General features: G+C 37.9%; 1 protein-coding gene across 2 annotated transcripts in view; it reads left to right on the top strand.

Moving 5' to 3' along the window:
* LOC100749846 (lachesin-like) overlaps positions 1-22,514 on the top strand; it is a 259,868-nt gene that overhangs the window by 189,969 nt on the left and 47,385 nt on the right. For both annotated transcript variants that reach the window (XM_012389385.3, XM_003491911.4), the window contains exon 3: positions 15,376-15,583. In XM_012389385.3, coding sequence (XP_012244808.1) covers positions 15,376-15,583 — 208 coding nt within the window. The remainder of the gene's footprint in view (positions 1-15,375; positions 15,584-22,514) is intronic.

Raw genomic sequence — 22,514 nt, 5'->3', positions numbered from 1 at the left:
AAACAATTTCCCTTTTGCAAAATCGATTCGGTTACGGTAAAAACGGCAGAAAGGTCCCGTCGAGCCGAAGATTAACTTAAATTTTTCACCCGGTTTGAAAGACAATTAACGGATCAAGCGTGACGCCGATCACCAGAACACTTTCTATTTCTATCTCCGTTCGTATGTAAATATGAAACATTCGAAGAAAAACGAAGTAAAGATCTTAGATTAGATCTCTACGTATAAACAATTTATACGTTCAATATCCTAATAAAGATCTCGTCGATTATATAAGGAAAAATGTTCCTTCACTTTGTATTTGTCGTACAGTTTACTTATCGTTACTACTTCAATATTATTGGATCTACCGTGTATTTCGGATCGATTAACTATTTCTGTATAATCTACTAGGGCAGACTGAATAATTATTATCTTTTGAATATATTATTCGATCGAGTAGCAAGTTTGTTATTTCTTATAAAAGGAAGAACACTTGCAAATAGATCTTAATAGAATGTCTCAATGTGTCATTCTGTATAATCAACTGGTGGTACATGTATCTGTCTTTCTTCGCGAGATTCATTCTCCGAGAAAACCGAACGAGTATCTATAGTTGGCGTAGAATTGTGCAAATTTTTACTTCAACGTGAAACATGGATTCTCAGAAGTACGAGCATCAACAGTGAGGTCGAAACTTTCTTGCGTTTTAAACTATTTCATCGAGAAATGAGAAAAAATGTATCAATAATATGGTCGTTAACGGGATGTTAAGACATAAACTATGCAAACTGCTAGAACGTAACCGGGATGCCGGCTAGTCGGTTGCTAACGAACTCGAAAGTTTTCCGCAACGAGTTTCTTTGGGACGAGTAAGCTCCATCGGACTAACGCGAGTTTTACGTAACGTCGAGAGGTTCGCCTCGTGAACGCGTAATTCAACTCGCTAATTTCCAAGCGATTGAGGCGCAGCCAGGCGAAACAAAAAAATTACCGAGAATTCGTTGAACGCTTTGACGTGCCACGCGATAAACGGAAGATTAATACCGTAATCGTGACACGCTCCACCGGCGGCCAGAAAAGTAAATATTTGAAACGTCTAATACTCGCAGAATATCGCCTTTACCCGTCGCTGTAAAAGTCGTCCTGGCGAATATCGAGCGAAAGATACTTGGAACCTCAGTGTCACGATTCACTTAGTGTAATTAAAACTCGTGTAATAATTGATGGAAACTTGGGAAATCTCGCATTCTGCGTTTTTGCGAAGCGATCGCGTCCCATAGGAATAGAAATTTTTGAAAGTATTCGAGTAACCGGTAGTTAACTGGATCGGGACAAATCTAGCGTTGAAAACGACTTTTACAGAAATTATTTATAATCTTTCTTTCGATTAAACGACGATAAGAAAGAAGAAAAAAGAGAAGAAAGAAGGAAGAGGGAACTAACGAGTCAATGTGCGACGAACTTTTCCAGAGCGCAGCTGCTATAAAGACAAAGAAGAACGTCCTGAGCAATTTTACCCAACAAAAAGTATAGCGTACACATTGCTCGGAACAATTAGGGGATCGCTGTTGTGCAAGTACGTATGATTCGTACGACATCGTAATAAAAATCGCTTCTAGAGCAATTAGATTTTTAGATAATTATTTAAAAAATGTAAAGTGTTTAAGCGACAAGGAAAATGATCCTGAAATAGTTCTACGTAGTACGTCGAATAAAAATACCACGTATAAATTTAAAACGTTTAAAACTTCGAATCTACCAGCTAAATCGTTGCTTTCCTTCTATCGTTCAATTTCTACCCCTTTTCTGCCTTTTTACTCCCTTTTCGCAAAAAGGCAAATTAAGGGAAGAGGAAGAAACGACGAAAATCGTTTCGCTTTGTTCGTTCGTCGTCGTACAGCGTGGTTCGCCAAACCGTAGTTATCGTAGAAATACAGAAAAAGGATATATTCTGTAGTATTCTGTAGTAGCGGTAATTACGAATACAATGGAATTTTGTTTCGAGTCTCGTGGGACAAATATGCATTTAGATCGAACATTAGCGGAGAAATCAGCTGATCCTTATCCTTTCTAGAATGGCGTCTATAAGCGGAATAACGCGAATATTTATCAAACAGGTGTTTATCGAAAGCGAATAAAGAAAGAAGCGTATAAAGTAGGTAAAAGATCGAATAGTTTCACTTTCTTTCTGCTATGCTAATGACAATATCATTCGTTTTACATCATATTAATTTACATCATAATAACAATATTTGTATTAAAAACGGCGTGGCAATAATAGGACAACGTTCCGAGAAATCTTTATCGTCTTCCGTTTGATTATTTAATTCGTTCTTTCCTTCTTACTTTTCTTTTTACCTTGAGTTTTTAGGAGATGAAGATGCGTGTGCGCATCGCCGCGTAAAATGTATGAGACCGTACAAGTTATTTTTACGTTATTTATTTGCAACGAAAACCCGTAACAAGATTAAATACTTAACAGTCATTCTATGGCTGCGTACTAAGGTATGATATAATACGATATGATATATGATATCGGTTGCACGAACTCGTTATTCTTATATTTTAGTACGCTATTCGTCAGCAGTAATTATTTGTTCGGCAATAATTATACAGATAGTGGAGAACACTTCGACGATTTCAATAACCTTGAACATATCGTCGCTAACACTCCGAACAACTTTTACCTATACGCGTTACAATGGTGCGGCTGTAATTTCCAAGATAATACGCATCGAGTATAACCGTAACCTAAAGCCTCGAGCCTCGTCCACGTCGACGGACATTGTCAGTAGACAGTCTACGTATATTGTTGTACGCCGACAGTCGATGGACAATGTACGCAGGTTATCTGAAAACAATGTCGTTTAGTCTAGTATATACTGGTGGAAGTGCGCCGTGATGCCACGAGAAATAAATCTAGAAGACAGTCTTAAGATAAATCTGGAAGAGGATTTAGGAATTTTGTAAGGATGGTGAAAAGTGATTTTGAAATTTTATTAGAAAAAATTGACCCAAAAATGAAAAGAAACGCGAGAATCGTTGCCGAAAGGAAAGAAAGGTCGGCAAAAGAAGAGAAAATCACAGCAAAAGGAATCTGTCAGCGTAAAAACGATTAAAGATTAAATCGAACTGCGTGTGTTGTCCGATCGCTACGTTCTTCCAACATATATCCCCAGACGTTGTCTCTTATTTTCCATCCTTGGATGTCTTTCCATTAACTGCGGATATACGTCTACGGACAATTGTCCGTCAGTGCAGGATTAGGTTTTCATCCGCGGAGTGTGGAATCGGATTTTGTCTCGCGTTGTCTACAGATTTTCCACGAAAGACAAATGCGCACTGTCTGCGACGCGTGTCTGCGAACGATCGATGGTCAGTGACAATAAGTAATAAATAATCGTCCGTTGAAATGATTTGGCGATCTTGCCAAGTGTACGCTTCCGATGAATATTTTATAATTTGTATAATATATATTTTCAGATTCGTTTCAAACTTTGCCAGTATAATCAAGACGATCGTGTCTCGTTACGGTACCGATAAGATTTCACGATGTTTCGTGTACGTAACAAGTTTCTATCCACTGAAGGCGTTTGCCATGTGTTAGGCAATTATACTGCACTTTGTTCTCGTCCGAGTTAACCCGGAGTAACTTGTTCGCGATAAATTTATCGAAAACGCGATGAATAAAGGAAATAAAAAGGACATTGTTACAGGCGATGAGTAAAATGCCGTCCTTAATGGTAAAATGCCGCGACTCGCAGCTAGCATCCTCTAGTGCGTTACAAACGCGAGCGTTATAAAGCTACCTACGGAAAACCTGGCGTTTTTGTTCCTTGGGACGGAGCACTGTATGAAAATGCATATAAAGCTAAGCAATTACGTAAAATATAGAATTTAGAAAAATTTAGTAAAATTAAAATACGTAAATGTCGTTACACTGATATATGTATATACGTGCTTACATACGAATAATAGTAAATAACGTAAACGGTACGAACGGTTAATTTCGGACATTTCTACTTTGGCACAGATATTTAGCGGTACGTAGTAAATACGAACTAAATAAGCAACCTGATGTAAAATTTGTACACTAGGAGGCTGAAAAATAACTCTAATATGATAATCTCATCAAGAGAAGTATATGTACTTGTCTGCGTATTTTATTACATGAAATAAAAGCGAGTTAATTAAACTCTCCAGAATGGGGCAAATTTTTCTTCTGAACAAGGATGCAGTTTAATACCAAATAAAGAGATAAAATAATATTATATCGTTGCGACCACTTAACGAATACGGTGTAAAACGCCAATGCCTACAGACACATACCTGTACGCGCATCGCGACGGAAGATTATTAATTTGATCAAGACGAACCCGCTTCAACTATATCTCTCTCGTCGATCTAATACCAGTAATAATAGTATACTCACAATTTTATCAATCTTTGCGATTTAACCCTGTCTTTTGTACTGGTTCTTCGTTGTACAAGCTACGGCCTAGCTGCATGTACAGCGACAAAACCGATCGACGCCACACCACAACAAACAAACCGTGATCTATGGCCGTGTCCTAAAGCAACTTCGTATTTCTTGCTCGTCCAGAATGCATACTTTCGTAATAGAAGTCATAGCTCGTCGACTTCTAAGGTACAAAAGTGGCGTACGATGATCGCAAAAACTATCAGGCCCTACGTTTCATTTTTATAGGACAAAATTTTTATTTCTAATGTCATATGCTGTTAAATTACAATCTGTTATCGGGAATAACGATAAATAATAATGATAAAAAATGGTACACTAAAGTGATAATAAATTTAATACAAAACTCGAAGCAGCTTGCTTATTGTCTCGTCGTGTGTTGGAGCCTGGTGACCGTTTCGTCATTTCGTTCGGTTCGATCGAAAATTACTTGCTCTCTGTTCTTTCTATTCAAAGAAAAGAAGCAATTACGCGACGTAAAGTTAAGGGGAGAGGGGACATAAAGATGATGTAAAATAACAAAAACATTAAATACACGACGGTAGTGCTTTACTATCTCGTTTACCGAGATAACATTTTTTACGACTTTCCTTCTACGTGTAGCAGTTAAGCCGTAGATCCAAGACGTGCACATTACCGCACATAAGACGGTACAAACTGGACAGAATATTGGCTCGTACGATGCACTTGAATCACTTTCTTACTTACTTGGATTTTTAGTGTGCATTCCTGGGAACGTTTCATCATCGATCGTAAATGTGATTACCGACAATCGCAAAGACCAGGAAATGTATCTTGTGTTAAAAATAAAGTATTCGCAACTACGGATCGAATTAAATACAGAAACACCGTAAAAGATATGTTTTAACAGATTTCCGAACAAAGAGCAAACCAACGGGAAATTTTTTTAAAGTAAAACGCGAATTTCTCGAGGGAAGAAAAATTACTTTGCTCGATATAGGTACATTGTTTTATGCATAATAACGCATAGTAAGACGGTAATAATAAAAGAGTTTTTGCTTATACGTTCTTTTTGAATATATTTTAAATATATCTACATCTGTTTAAGCGTAAGGTAAATTTTTATACGGTAAATATGCTTCTACGTAAATTTTGTAATTTTCTTTATTCTTCCTTTTTTCCTTTCTTTTAATTTTACCAAACAGTTCGAGAAGATTCGAAAAGGCTTATGCTAAAATTGACGAGAGTTTATAAACCAATATCGTTGCTATCGTACTCGATATTCTATCGTACACTTAGCTTAAAAACAGTCTGCAAAGTTAAAGATAGAATACGGCGTCTTCTATAAATCTTAAAAATTGATCTTCTTCGAGACAACGGTTCGCGCAGAAAATTTTTGCCTCTCTGCCTCTTTTATTTAGCTTTCGGAGAAGAATTACCTTCATTCATTGTGTACCACGTACGTTGGAATATCTAGCGTGCTGCACGCATAAAATATATTTGATTTGAACCACGTCCCGAGAAATGAATTTCAAAGTAAACGTTCGTTCATCATTTGGTACGGAGATCTTCAGCCGCGAATAATAAATTTGTTTGAAACGTAGTCCTCTAGAATTCTACGTTTCAGTATGCTAGTATTTATATAACGGACCAAGTTCGATCTCTATTCCTTCGTGTACAATTGGAGCGAGAGAATGCGAAGGAAACTTTGGTGCCGAATCTACCAGCAGATGGCGAATCTAAATAGAGATTCTAACGAAGCCGTACATTTTATCGGTAATTTTTCCAATTCCCGAATAGTTATCGAACCTAGACGAATTTAACGGTAGTAAAATTACGACAGCTATGATAATTACGATATAAAGATAGAAATAAGATATAAATTCTGTAACCACGTTTTAATAAATTCATCGATCTAACGAAATTCATCGATAAAACGTTAAATTTCGCTGCTTTTATTCGGCGACCTACTTAGCGATCACAATTTTATAATATACGTTTAATCAGCTTATATTCTAAATGCCTTACGATTTCGACGGCGATTCGCGCAACGTAAATGTCGTGCGTTCGGATCATGAATCGTCTCTATTTGATCTTCATCGTTTTGTGCATAACTGGAACGGGAATACGTAAAGGAACCTTTGACTCGGGGTTTGTTGAAGAGGCAAAGGATAAGCGGTGACGAGGATTACCAACGCCACACTTGTATGACATTTCGTACTGACATTTCGGGAGATTCCCCCGGGATCGTGGTTAATGCTCTGCCAGCCGTAGATTACTTTGAAGACCATAATTAACTTAATATGCTCGTCATTATGACAAGTTACAGTGGATCTCGCGTATTATCCATTCTGATTAATTGCACGACAAACATTTCGAATGCCACCACTCTTCCTTTTACTGCTCTCCAAATTTTCATTCGTGTTTTACGATCTCTAGTGATTCTGTTTATGCGATCGAACTGATCGTGCGTAACGTAAGAGATACTACGTTTATCACAGACATAGCGAACATATCGACATTATAACATATCAACGCGTGAAATACGAAATAATTCTAGAAACTGTAAATTTCATGGAAAATCGATTCTTTCCGAAGCAACGTTTAAATTACAACGTATAGTTTTCAGAGTACGCGAAATTACACTTAGGTTAGAACGGATACTTCCTTCTTCGCCTTTCCCTTGTCGGCAGAAATCTTATTCTATCATCAGCGTTATTTTGATCATTATCGATTCCACGAACTAAAGTCAGTTCAACCGATAGAAACCGTACAGATTAAAAACACGTATTTTAATCTCCGCAGGATCTAAGGAAGAGAAATTTCATATTTTCTTCCCCTTTTTCCCTCCGTTTTCCTTTTAATATTTGAAAATGTAACCAAGCAATACGAAGCATTTACCTGTCGTTAATGAAGTTACGGCAGCGGCAAGTTTCAAAGTAGCTCGGTATAGTTATCGAACAACTTAAGAGTGGTTCCCGTGAACGCGAATCGACCCTGGAAAAGTTGAGGGCGGGAAGGCTGGGACAGCTCGCTCGGCGGTTAGGGTTTTGCTAACTTTATTTCAATACAGACGGAACGAAGTGAAACGTTTACTAGTCTGATGAAAGCTTCGATTCAAAATTCGTTTCTGCCACTCAAACTGCTGTTTCGATGCACAGGACGTTTCATTCTTAAACGTCAACTCGATTTTCTTACTCATATCGAACGGACATGTAAACGAATAGCTCGCACTCGAAACGTTACTCGAGAATACGAAAGGAACAAATCGTCGTACAGCGAAAATTACGACGCGATAAGAATAATGACTATGACAGTATATAGCGATATGCAGCGCGATATATGTACATTGAGTTACAAAATTATTTGCGCAGAATTATTTTCAAAGATATATTAGAAATTGTTTAAGTAACAAAACGACACAAAGGACTTTTTAATACTTGTTATTTAGAAAGAGATAATTAAGATTCCGAACAAACCGAATCGTAAAGGAAACCTGCATAGATATCATAAAGGAAACGATGATTTGTACTTACGAAGCAACGAATTACACTAAAACTATGCTGAAGTTACAAAGCGAAAAGGCTGTTCTATCGAACCTTTTTGCTGGAACGATACCTTTTGTAAAATCCTGAATTTGCGAATAATTTTCTAGTTCACTGTACGATAATAATAGCTCTGTGGCGACAAGGACTATGGAACTTTCTAACGGCTCCGCGATACAAAACGCGACACGACGCACTCAATCTGTCATCGGTATCCTCACGCTCCTCCAGCCGAATTTCTCTGAAGGGCATGCAGGCGCCAGCCACGAGGGCACTTATAACGAACGCACGCCAGGGGAGATACCGATGGGCAACGGAAAAAGAATCAGTTCGGTCGAAAAAATAAGCACATTCGACCACGAACCGCGCGACGAGAAAGACGAAAGAAACGGCCACGTTTTTACCGAGAAATCAACCGAACGACGCTATTGCGTATCGACGTTAACAATCAGCCGATGTTAATCGCAAATTGTCAGTTGTTGTTATTTGTTTAATAAACGTTATTGGTTAAATATCACCTAGTGTACTTCAGTGCCTATCACACCATTCCACCTCAGCTCTAAAGTTGCTTCGAGATTGAAATTATTTTATCAACTTTGTTTTACTGTTTTACAACGAAACAATTAGTTATTGGAAGTATCGTTTTTCATTTACCAAAGTAGTCGTAGAGGGTTCGAATCCTTACGAGAAGTAACGAGACGCAGTGTACAGGGCGGTTGGTAACTGATGGTACAAGCGGAAAGGGGGTGATTCCACGCGAAAACTCGAGGTGCCTTTAAGGTTGCTCACGGTAACGTACGAATTTCGGTACTTCACGGTAACGTACGTCACATTCTCGATCTATATTTTATATTTTTCATTCCCTGGTACACGAATTTGTCGAATTCCCTTCGAACAAAAGATACGACTCGCGTTGAAGCGATCGAAGCCACAGTTCTAAAACTAGTCGGCCACGTTTTCAAAAAATTAGTCTTACTAGTCGAAGCTAGTTTGATGATGTTGGAGGGTTAAGGGAAAGGGCATAATCACGAAGGCGCAGAAATTCGAAACTGTGATCTGGCCGTCGATCGAAGTTGGCCCTTGTCTTCCACCGCTGTTACTTATCTATCGACGGCCAAGTGACCCGTCAAGAAGTTCGAACGAGAAACGGAAATTGAGAAGTGGAAATTGAGGCGAATGTCTCGTGATCTGTGTTCCGGACGCCGAGAAAGCTCGAAAGACTCGCGGAGTGGAAGTCGTCGGCTACGACACGCTTCTGTGTCCCGTGGAAATGAGTAGTTGAAATGTTAAACGATATAACTGGCAGAATTAAAGATCTTCGATACGAACGAACGGCGCATCTCGGTTAATTTTAGTGCCTACACAGTCGATCATTGACATTGTATTACAGCGCTCGTTATTCGCTACGTTTACCACGAATCTATAACAAATTTTATTCTACCTGGTATCTTACATTGCGAACCTGTATGGAGGCTGTCCCGGGGTATAACAAGCACGCATTGCCCCAATATTTCATCGGTGTAATAAGCCAAGAAATGGTCGAGTGTTAACGATATTTATTTCCCAATGCTTGACAGATGTTACGTATCGTATTATATTATAGAGAACATTATTTTATATTTAATTATTTTACAAATGTAACGATGTAAACGAAAATTACGAAAAATCCGTGAGATCATTCGTGAACAGAATTCTTATTTCACTGCCACGATGTAATCGAGAATATTATAAGCTTCGGTATTTGTGTGTCTTCTATGGTAAACAAATAAACTCCGCAAATCATACAGTTCGATTAACTTTTACGACACGGTGATTCGATAAATAGAATATGAAGGAATTTGAAGGATCGCAATTGTCCGTGACGATATTAAAAATACGAATCTCTATAGGTTAAGGATTAATGTTTCTCTCAAGGATTAATTAAGTGCAAAATCGAATTTATGCAACCATGGCATCTACGCGTATTGAATATCTATATTAAAACAGATTTTAGACAATGTCTAAGTTATAATCTGGTAACGAAGGTACGTCATTCTCTTAAAGTTGTAAACGTCACGAAAGTTCAGAAACTTGTCCTGTATGTCCCAACTATGTTCTGACAGAGAATTTTCTCTTTTTATTCTTTCTTCTTCGTCGTACGTACGTTGTACGATTGTAAAATTAACTTCGAGCAGCGTTTACCTTAAAATATATTTACTTGTATGAAAATTCGTATAATAAGCGAATCGAACACTGGTGGAAGCGTATTATCGAAACCGCTGCTATTGCTAGAACTATAATAGAGAACTGGGATTAAAGCGGTATCATAAACATATGGACGAGAGAATATTATCACATAAATTCGATAAAAGTTAGCATTAATTTCACCAGCGGCACCTGTACGTTTCTAGTAATAGTAAGAAATATTAAATAACTCGGTGTTACAACCTGTCCTCGAACGAGTAATCTCAAAACTGTTTGTTGTACTCAAAACGTTGTACTGTATCGTTAATCGTTTGTTTATTTACGCGTCGAGATATCGCGCTTCGACAAGGTCGAACAGGACATCGTTCGTCAAACGTACCACGCCACGTTGTAGAAGCGAAAACACGGAGCGAAAGATCCGTCCGATTAGTGGAGGCTGATTCATCTCGAAAGGTGCCCTCACGGAAGCGCAAGTTGACGGAAAGTATACAGAGATCCAGGACAGGTGGAACTAGTCCAGGACTCTCGGATGCAGATATCAAACCTCTCCGCCTGTAAATCTGCCAGAGACCGGTGTGAAACGGTGGGTGGCTGGATTAGGAGGTAGAGGTCGAGGACTGGTCGACCACCTAGTCGGAAGCGCGGCATGAACTATTGCATTTGATATCCAGGCCGATGAATGGAAACGGTGAAGCCATATCCACGCTTGGCGCCATCTCTGGCCACGATGTACGCGAATGTAGGTATAATACCCCTGCATGCTTCCGCCAAGTATGATAACCAAGTATTTACGGCTTCTCTTGCGAATTTCTGTAATTTACGGAGACAACCGTCCTCCACCGTCCTCCACCGTCTACAACTATGCGTCATTGTTATTTTTAATGCTCGCCACTTGATGCAGCCTCTTTCCGACGCGGGCTTCGCCCCTGCAAATAACGCACACACTGTTGAAGTCGAGCGACGAGAAACCGAATGTTTGTTTCGCTAGTTTAATAGCTGTTCGTCCAGGTATGCTATCGCGCAAAACAGATTTTCGCCATATGCGCGACAACTATCGGATATCTTGAACCTTTAATGCTTGTTACTATAAAAATTTTACGTATATATCGAGAATGACAGGTTTTACGAATAGCGAATCAACGACAAATTCATTCTCAAAATGAAACGACACTTCGAATACATCGATATTTCAATTTTACATCGACGAGTCAAGAAACGAATTAAGCGAATGACACGTGTTATTACAAGCGTTATCAAGTAAATGTACAATTCGAACGAAATAGGAGCCCTGTATCGAACCGTTAAATATTTCATGTAGAAGCACAAAATGTCGACACAACGGGTGGAGATGTATTATTTAAGATACGGTAGAGAGGATGGCATATATATGTAACGCTTTTAAGAAGAAATTGGCATTAACGTTTGCGTGAGAAACGATTTGCATCGTTCGGTGATCCTTATATTCGGCTTATCTTTGAAGATACGTAACAATTTTTTAAGGTTTTAAATAGGTTTTATTTCCAATAGGTTTAATAAAAAGTAATTCTTAAACGATAATTTCGTAAATGAATATTTCAAGTACTTCACGTAGAATCATAATAAACGAACATACCGAGCAAAAGCATCAGAGATACGATAGAATTCCATTTATCTAATCTCTATTTATTAGGAAATTCTAATTAATGCTTGATAACTGCGCTTCTGCCAATTGAATCTACTTATCTGAACGCAAACTCCTATTATACGAACGAGAAATTCTAGTCGGCACGAAGAATTAGCGAACTATTATATAAACTTCGGTTATAGAAATAAAATTTGCTCTTCGACGGATATAAACAAATGAAATGAAAAATTAAAATCGATTTGCTTTGTTCGCCTTGTTTGCTTCGTTCGATCGATGAAACTTTCAACACGTATTTAAAGATATTCGGGATAAAGTATTCGCGCAATATTCGACACGAAATAGTCTCTTTGAACGTTTAGTATCATTCGTCGCGTTTAAGATTACCGTTGCGAATCTCGCACATTTATCCAATGCTAAAAGGAAATGTTTCATTTATTAAAAATCTTATTATTATTAGACGTTATTAGCGATTTATTCGAAGCTAATTTGAAACTATCGATTCTTTTTAATAAAGTTACTTGCGTTCCAACATGAATATCACCCACTTTTTATTAATTCGTTGTGTAATTAGATGTCGTTTCAGGATAAATGTTATCGATAAGCGTAACCTGTTTCATATATCCATATAATTAAAAATTTTTTAAAGTCAAGATATTTATTCGCTAAATCCTAATAAATGGAAAATTTATTAAATGGATCGCAAAATTTTTTATGGCTTTTTGTAATAATTCGCACGATAAAAATTAATTTCGCATGAAAATTATTTAGCAATTAACGTACAATAAACGATGAGAACGTTCGATTAACAATGATCGTGTTGAACGATTTTGTTAAGTACTAGCAGAAATGATAATTGAACGATACTGTGTCCACTGAATGAAACGGATGGAACAGAACGTTTCAGTTAAAGACCAATAGTGTCTGCAGACTCTTTGTCGATACACGAGGGCTAATACTGTTTTATCGAAGAACGATACCTTTCTTTATTGACCATTTACGGATGTTCCATTCAATTGCTGCAATTAATGTCCGACTAAGAGCAATAATTGTCCAGATAATGAATTCAGCATTCCATTATTCAGCAGAAATTTAAAATAAATAATTCCCTTTCAATGCAGTCGAATATACAGCGTTTCTCACAACTGGGCCAAACCATAGCTTCAAAATGATAGATGGTGGAAAATTTTATGAGGCAAAATTGAGCGGTTTCGAGTAGTGCATCGTACGGTATTATGGTATTATGCGGTTACTATGGCAGTGGAAACGTTTAAAGGTGACCTCTATTTTTCTTCTTTCTTTAAATTAAGCCGTGTACGAGATGTACGCGAAGAGATATACATGCAGCTTAATTTAAAAACGATCTATGTTTATATACTAATGTTTGTATACTAATATCGATCGATGCGTTTCTTTTTTTTTTTTTTCATAAAAAAAAGTATTAAAGCGAGTACTTGATCACCGAGGTTCGAAAATTTGCTAAATTCGGATCTATTTGGTTTATAGTATGTATAACAGAATCGTCCGCCGATCGTCTGAATCTATAGATCTCGGAACAGGAACAAATACAGTACGTCTCTCGTTGACTGTTTCGTTAGCCAACTTTCCGCTCGTGCGTATTACGTATTTGAGTCTGAAGGTAATTCATTTAAAAAGTATTCTAATTTCGATCGTTGTAAACCTTACAAATGCAAGGCAAGGAACATATACGCTGCAGATTACCGTTTAACGTCTTTCTTTATATTCTACGTATTTTCATAGGCATTTGCTACAAAATATATCGAAACGATATGTAAAATTCCCAATAAACGTGTAGTGCGAAGTTTTAGCCAAAAAATAGTTTACGTGCGACGTTATCGTTTATTTCGATTCTTTGTTTATCTGTCGATCAACGATAATTATATTTACTTAACAGGATTTGTAAAAATTATACTTAAATGATTGTAAGTACTCGCGTGACACGGAATATACAGTACTCTAACGAGTACTAAGCCGCTTCTAAAAAATTGTGACTATTTGATATTCGCAAAATTACCATAGAAACGGCTCATTCGCGAACAAACATTACTCCGGAGGTAAGAAAGCCGCGATATTTCCGGAGGAAAACAGAAAGAGTTGGCAAGCGTGGCAGTTGCGTGCCATAGGCAAAGTCAGAGGCACGTCGCTGTAAAAATTACAGGACCAAGAGATATCCCGCCGGATAAATGTTTACCCGACGAAACAGCAATTCCATTATCCTTCGCCTTTGAAGGCGAATGAACGCGCCGTAAACGAAAATATTGCCCGAGCCAATAGTAAAGCTCGTGTGCACATAAGCGTGGAAATAAGCGTGATCGCATGTTGGTAATCGTAGCACAAAGGGGTGAATCGAAAATACAGGTACGCGTACGGACGATTCAACCCTTCGCAGCCGGAATATAACTTCAACGGGGTGTCGGTCCCCGTTGTGAATGGTCTTCCCGTATCTTGCGCTTTTTTACGAACAGATCACATTTTCTTAACAGGTTGATTTACTGCGAGCCAACGGTTACGCTTTTGCAGCTGCATGCGCTCGCGCGTAGCCTTTTTAGCGTTCCCATTCCCCGCCCCTCTCTTCTTTTTCGCCGTTTCTTTGCCGACCAGCGCCAAAGTGCAGCCAACAAGCAGAATATTTACTTTTCTTTGGTGCTGCAATTTTTTTCGCCTGACTAGACCGCGAGTCTACCGGAAGCTCCTTCGACCGAAAACGTATCCAGGGACACGTTCTAGAATCACGTTCTTCTCAAATTACCGCTAATGAAAGCGATATATTAGCGACGGAAAAGATATAACATAGGATTCTCGACGTATTAGATTCGATTATTAGATTAGATTAGAGTGCAGGTGTAGAAATATTTACCTATAATTTTGAAGTAGCTGTGACGTTATCTATGGATCTATAGTTTATAGATATAACGGTGTTGGTAAAAAATACAATGGAATTTTTAATGTATCGTATCGATGTTTATCTAAATTTATATTTTTTCTAAATACACCTAGAGAAACCTAAGAGAGATGCACCTAAATAGAGATTTATTTCGCTCTCGAAACATTATTATATAATCGAATCTCGAACTTTGTTATTGAAATTCTGTACATTTTGCGCGTACACTTTTGTACAATTAAATATTCCATCAATTACGAACATTCGCAGTTTAGCGAAAAGTAATTACGTAAAAATGTCAAAATTTAATTGAAATGTCTCGTTTAATTTATCAATTTTTGTTGGAGATCGGAATTAAATACCTGGTTACATTTATCGTATCGCGTGGCATTTCACAAAATTAGATAGTTATATTTATTGTTTTTCGTGTTATATTTTCGTGCATCGTTGTTGCTTGAAATTTCGGATAGACGCGCAAATATCCGAAATACCTTTTTACGTCACAAGCGTTTCAACATTTTCGTAGCATTGTGTGGTTAAAGAACTATATACCTGCGTATCTATATTTTTATTGCGAACAAAGTTGGGTAATATGGCGTAAAACACATCTGTTATACAGCTTGTTTGCGATGTTAAATTGAAAATTAGAAATACGATTATCCTGTTGGATACTGTAGCGAAAACTTTCAATTTGTTACAGGTAGCATGGTTGCGGGTAGATACCCAAACGATATTAACGATAGCTAGTCACGTTATCACGAAAAACCATCGAATAGCCGTTTCTCACAGCGATCATCGCACGTGGTTTCTCCACATACGAGAGGTAAAAGAATCTGACAGGGGATGGTACATGTGTCAGATTAATACGGATCCAATGAAAAGTCAAACTGGTTACCTGCAAGTGGTCGGTAAGTAACACACGATCCTTTAATTTTTTCCACTTTTATCAATTTCTATCAAAACGCGAAGAGTATATTCTTTTCTCTGGTTTTCGCTAATAATTCTTTTCTCACCGTGATATCGTATTATGACAATTTTTACGAGTGACACGACGCTAGATCAATTTCATCGTGACAAATTGCTTTCATTTCCGTTATCGATTTATTCGCTATCATTACTACGGAAAAAATACAAAACAATATTATACCCAAATAAATCTTTATCCGAGAAATATTTATCACACAGCGAACTCTGTTTCAAAAATTTACTCGTACTTGTATCGCTTTTATTTATTTATTTATCTTTTTATATCAAAAAGCGTAATATTTTTAAAGTAAAACAGTGAAATCCGAGAGTGACATTGCAAGCAGTGAAAGGTTAAAATGAAAGAATAAAATTCTCAACAGTGACTTTTTTTCATAGAAAAACCAAACCGTAGTGTATAGAATCGATTGTATCACAAAGTGACAAAACAAATAACTAATATTATACGTAATGATCCAAGGTAGCTGGTACACTTGATATACAGCAAGTTGAGATTTAGCGGGAAAATGAACGATCGTCTATTCGTTCTCGTCGATCGTCTTCTACACGCGTATGAATTTCTATCGAAAGGAGAGTGTATCACGCACTTATCAGTCGTATCCGGAACAGCTATTACGACGATTATGTCACGCGAACGTTACACAGCGATATACGGATGTAATTCGCAATATCTTAATCAAGTCTGACAAGCCGTGAGAATCTCGTTCTGTAGAGCAAACCCTATTCCCATCTCTTTACAGGAGTGATTTGTCGCTCGTGTACGATGAATCAGTTGCGCTTCATTAATACATATTCATACGTAATTGACTAGTCGAATGACGTTCGAACGTTTTATTATAATCTTTTTTTAGTAAACGATCTTTTAACCCGTTGCTGAACACCACTTTTTCACTTATTTCTTAACATATTGAAAATTTAATTTGGACACGACAAAATAGTTCCACGTTAAACGTTTAAATTATACGATAAAATTCGAAACCACTGTTTAACGATTGTAACTTAGAAGCTCTATATCTGGTAAATACTCGCTGCAAGAATTTCTAATAAGGAACAAATTTAATTTAACGCTAGAGAAGCTGAACAACGTTGCGCGTTTACGAATTCAATAAAATTTACAAATTCGACACATATAGGATATATCTACGTATCTATGTATATCGTAATGTACGAATCCCGTATGGCTAAAATTAAACGAGCATCGCCTTGATGCCGTATCGCACTAATCGTGCATCGTCGACGAACATCGGGCTTCGGCGGTTTAAACGGACGTAAAGCCACGTAAAAGACCTTTCGCTTCTCTACTTAATTTGCAAGGCATTAGCCTTATTATTATGGAGCGATATAGTGGCGAGTTTGCGAGAAATATGTAACTCTCTATAATATAAAAGGTTGCACGCGAGCAATCTTTACAGCCCTTCTCGGAAATGAAACCTCGTATACGCCCTTTCGCCAATACGTGCGCTCTCCCTTCTTCCTCCGTACGTTTCGTTCTTTTAATTCCCTCGGCCCTCGTATCGGCACCCTTGCCCCGACTCTTTCATTTTTACCCTATAAACGCACACGATGCTCTTTCCAAAACGATCAATTCGATTAGCTAAAAAGTTTTCAAACTTCGCATGGAAATACCGGCCACGCGAAGGGTTTACATAGATAATTTATACAGAAGAACGTTGCATAGTATGAAAACTTATTTTATAGTCGCAGTCGTAAACGTGTTCCATGCTGCGCTCTCTTTACCTTTTTTGTTCTCGTCGTATATGTGGGTTACGATATGCATGTTATTATAAATATAATGACTCTTCTGTACTGTAAAAGTATCGTAAAAGTACGAACAGCGCGCTCCAATATCGTAAGATAAATACGTTTGTGGAAGGAAGAATTAGGCAACGCCGAATACGGCTAAGAATTAAATTAGATTTAAATTTTGGACTCGTTTTCCAAATATCGGTAATACGAGCGCTCTATTTTGCATATTTTCTGCCTATGTTTTTGTACATTGTGCGTATCGTGAACATTTTTGCACGTTTCAATATTTTGTAAATCCACAGATACCTGTCATCTAATAAATAGTTTCATCGTGTTCCTATACATATATGTATGTGTATCCTTTTTAACCATCAGGATCAAAGTTTGTCGAATTATAAATGAAACTTTCCTTTTAATCGCTCATTATATAAGTGTACTTAAAGTACTTGTAAAGCGTGGTACTTAACGGTTTGAAAAAGATGTTTCGTAATAATACAATATATAATTAGCGAGATTTATCACACCGATCTGTACAAGATGATTTCTTTTTATTTAGAATACGAATTTATTCGAATTCTGTGTTCGTGACACGGTAGAAGAAGAAATAGTTATCGTTGAAAAGTCGTTTGGCGTATAAATTAACAAACGCGTTTTACATGTGCTGCGACGATACGTAAGTTAAAAAGTTAGTTCGGTAATCTTCCACAAATTGTTCGCAGCTCTCTAATCGTGCTTTTAAGTGGTCTAAATCTTCACGGTAACTATGTATATTGGTCACTGTGGCTAAATTATATATATTCTATCGCAATTCGGTATCATTATTAATCGTAAAAGCTTTGCTACGTTCGATTAATTGGTCTTCTCGAGAAAATATATTTAGGCGCGCAATTTCTATCTGACTATTTTTAACCATCTACCGAGAGATCGTTTCGATTTTTTTCGTTTTACCATCGATTCGAGTATTTCGATTACGACCTCTCATTCGCGTAGAATTAAAAAATTATGCAGAAAATTCTGAAATTTTATATCTCCTCTCTTCGAGAATTCGTTCAAAGTTTAATTCGTTCGAAAGCAGCTTAAATAACATAGACGCTAGTTATCGCAATAGAGAACAAACTGTCTAAAATAATACAATAACGTTTCTATGTTACAACTGCTATTCGAAAAGTGAAAAGCCAAAAATTAAGTGGTTTAAGAGCATTTACGGGAAATTACAATCACGGGGGTTGGATATGTCTATGAAGTCGCAGATTATACACGAATTCGAGTACATAATGTTAAGCGTGTGCTCGTAAACAGAACTTCAACGAGATCCAATAATTGGAATTTGAAAACATTTTCCGTCGAGTCATCGAGTTATCGACGTTGTTGGGAGACGTACCTTAATTAAACGCGATTCAGTTAATTCTGCTGGCATAAACACGTACCATTCTTACTATTGGCAGATCGTAAAGAATTATCGAATCATAATCGATACTTTGTTCACTTCGACCGGCTAACTTCCTCCCATTCCTAATTGAGTCGTGAGTTTTTTCATTTTTAAGTTTCCGTTGATTCTTCCGTTGAAATTGGTCATAAAAATGTAATAATTTCGATAGAAATCGATTACGTTTAATCGCGTTTGTATTATTATGTTAACGTAGATAAGAAAGAAACGTAAGACACAATTTTAGTCGACCATTTCACGCAACGCTAAATGGTGCCATGACGCTCGTGCGCGACTGCGTTTCTAAAACACAAACCACGCGACGCGACGCAACGTCGCGATCTATATCGAAGGATATATTTTGAGAATCCTAAGCGTAAAAGATCATGGGTAGCTCCAGGCGAATCACCGACATCGACTACAAGACCAAATCGCTATGGACGTAAGACAATACTCTGTGTTTGGTGGGATCAAAAGGGTGTGATCTATTATGAGCTGTTAAAACCTGGCGAAACCGTTAATACCGAGCGCTACCGACAACAAATGATCGATTTGAATCGAGCTTTGCGTGAAAAACGACCAGAATATCAAAAAAGGCAACACAAAGTAATTTTGCTTCGTGATAATGCACCATCGCATACAGCAAAACCGGTCAAGGAAACGATCGAAGCGTTCAGTTGGGAAATACTTTCGCACGCGGCTTACTCACCAGACTTGGCTCCGTCCGATTACTATTTATTTGCATCGATGGGACACGCACTTTCTGACTAGCACTTCGCTTCTTACGAAAATATACGAAAATGGCTCGATGACTGGTTTGCCTCAAAAGAGCGACAGTTTTTTTGGCGTGGCATCCACCAATTGCCAGACAGGTGGGAAAAATGTATAGCTAGCGATGGGCAATACTTCGAGTAAAATATTTTTAATCATTTTTCATACGATAAACGTATATTTTCTATACACAAGTTCCGGTTTCATATTTACATACCTGGCATACATTACGCGATGTTCGAAATACCAAAGAAAAGAAAAAAAAAGAACGGAAGTAGTAGAGCATAGATACTTCGTTGTTCAATGAAAATATAGAGTACTTTGCGAATGACAATTGCAACTGTATACATATATTTATTATAAAGAGAACGCTATAGTTTCTCGAATTTCAATCTTTCCAAGTAACTACTAACCGAATGTGAAAACAGACGTTCATATAAATAGAAAAACACGGAGATCGATCATCGAAGCACATAAATTAAGATGTAATCCGACTGGAAAAATTGAATATACCAAATTCTTGTATTTAAAACGTGCAAACATCTAAATTCGTAGCGTTAAACGAAACGATTTAAAAATGCTCGACCAACATCAAACTGCAAATCAATCCCGTTAAAGTGGAAACCGATTTTCTGTTTCACTAATGTAAATGACTTACTTCTGTCTATCCCGTGTAACGAGTTTCAGCGAAACGTTACGAATGTGGTTTTAAGTATACTCAGGAAGCATTTAAATCGAACTCTCGGTGGAAAATGGAGGCGACGAAAAGTTCCGGTTTGAATGGCTCCTTTGGATCATTCGTCTAAATTCTCCGCTCGCGCCGTTTCGGCGTTATTTATACAGATAGAAATTTCCGTTCTTAAGGTACACCGTATGTAACGAATGATGTCATAACGTTATAGCTGAACATAGAGAGAACATTTGACATTTATCGTTTACGAAGCTCAGGGTATAACACCCTCGGATTAATAGACGACTCGATAGGTAATGAGGATCTTGGACGTATCAACGTTTGAACATTGTTTGACTAAATGGTTGTTTTCATTTTGCAGAATTCTATCCCATAAAGGGGGCTACGATGCAACGCTAATGATTTTGTTATGGCTAGAGAGCAAGATATTTAAAGCGAATAAAGTTAACGACCCGTACACGCGTAACACGATTTTTGGTCAAACATTTGCCGCCGACGTTCTTATTTTTATCTTTAAACGAACGACGAGACGCGAGAGAAATTTAACCAAATTACTTGATATTTGTTTTTAGACTTACGAACGATCGCATAACCAGGGCGGATGCGATTCAATTAGGTAAACTCAATTCAGGATATTTATTTGCCACGCATCTTACGAGCCAAAAATACGAATGTTACGGAAATGAAAAATTTCGAGTGATTTGCTCCTCGACAAATACTACGACTCAACGTTTGTTAACGAAGCTCGAGAGAAATTGCGGTTGTACGTGTTTCTCGAGGAACAGGGGCCGAGGTTGGTTGCCGAACAGAAATATACATGCACGCTTATTTTCCGTTTAACGTAAAGAACTCGACGAGCTATTCGTTCTTATATCAATTTCGTTTCAAACATATGCCGATGAAAAATTCACTAAAGCAAGCGTTACGCAATTACGAAGATATATTTATTCCGAAACAAAGTTTCTATTCTCGAAAGCCTATGTATTACAAAATCCATTATATCGCTATAATATGAGCCGTTCAGGGACCATTTTGAGCGATTCTATTCGTTCAAACGTATACCTTAAAATTTGCTATTGTTTGTGTCATTTCTGTGCAATAAATGGACTTGCGGAATCGAGTCGTTTGTTTCTCGACACCTCGTACTATTATAAGCGTCGATTGGCTTTTTTTCATGTAACGAAATTAACAAAAAGTAAAGTTAATTTATAGTCTGACTTCCGAAAGGCTCTCGCGCAAGCAATTCGATGTTGTAACATTTGCCAATAATAATCAAACTTGTAAGTTCGGAACTAAACTAACTCTGTATTAATTACTCTCAAATTACAACTAATCGAACCAACGAGCACAAAAGTTGCTGAATTCCAAAATCGACCAAACTATTACTTGGTAGACAAAGGGAACCTTGTATAAGTTGGTAATAAGGTCAGCATTCATTAGCGAATTCTAGTAAAATGCTCGAGTCGGGACAAAAAGTCGAGCAACGTGCATGATCCTTCTTACGACCACATCAGTGGCTGAAAAAGGACTCGGGATGCGTCATCGTTCGTTCCTTAAGTACCTTCGCCTCCGGCTCGACCCTTTCGTAACGGACAGTACTTCCGGTAGTCTGCAGCGGCAAGACGTAAGGTTCGTTGACCACGTTGCTTGTATACTTTACGAGCTTCCGGCTGCGTTTCCGGCGTTTCTGGCGAAATCAAATTGGTATTCTCGAGATGCGGCGGTCTCTTGCATCCTATCTACGGCAATATAATTCTACGAGTCTTCTGCTCTTTCTCTCTCTCTCTCTCTCTCTCTCTCTCTCTCTCTCTCTCTCTCTCTCTCTCTCTCTCTCTCTCTCTCTCTCTCTCTCTCTCTCTCTCTCTCTCTCTCTCTCTCTCTCTCTCTCTCTCTCTCTCTCTCTCTCTCTCTCTCTCTCTCTCTCTCTCTCTCTCTCTCTCTCTCTCTCTCTCTCTCTCTCTCTCTCTCTCTCTCTCTCTCTCTCTCTCTCTCTCTCTCTCTCTCTCTCTCTCTCTCTCTCTCTCTCTCTCTCTCTCTCTCTCTCTCTCTCTCTCTCTCTCTCTCTCTCTCTCTCTCTCTCTCTCTCTCTCTCTCTCTCTCTCTCTCTCTCTCTCTCTCTCTCTCTCTCTCTCTCTCTCTCTCTCTCTCTCTCTCTCTCTCTCTCTCTCTCTCTCTCTCTCTCTCTCTCTCTCTCTCTCTCTCTCTTTCTTTCTCTCCTCCT

The sequence above is a fragment of the Bombus impatiens genome, unplaced genomic scaffold (assembly GCF_000188095.3).
Source record: "Bombus impatiens unplaced genomic scaffold, BIMP_2.2 scf_0640, whole genome shotgun sequence".
Classification (NCBI taxonomy): Eukaryota; Metazoa; Arthropoda; class Insecta; order Hymenoptera; family Apidae; genus Bombus; species Bombus impatiens.
The sequence above is the reverse complement of the archived record's forward strand: the minus strand, read 5'-3'. Positions and strand labels throughout refer to the sequence as shown.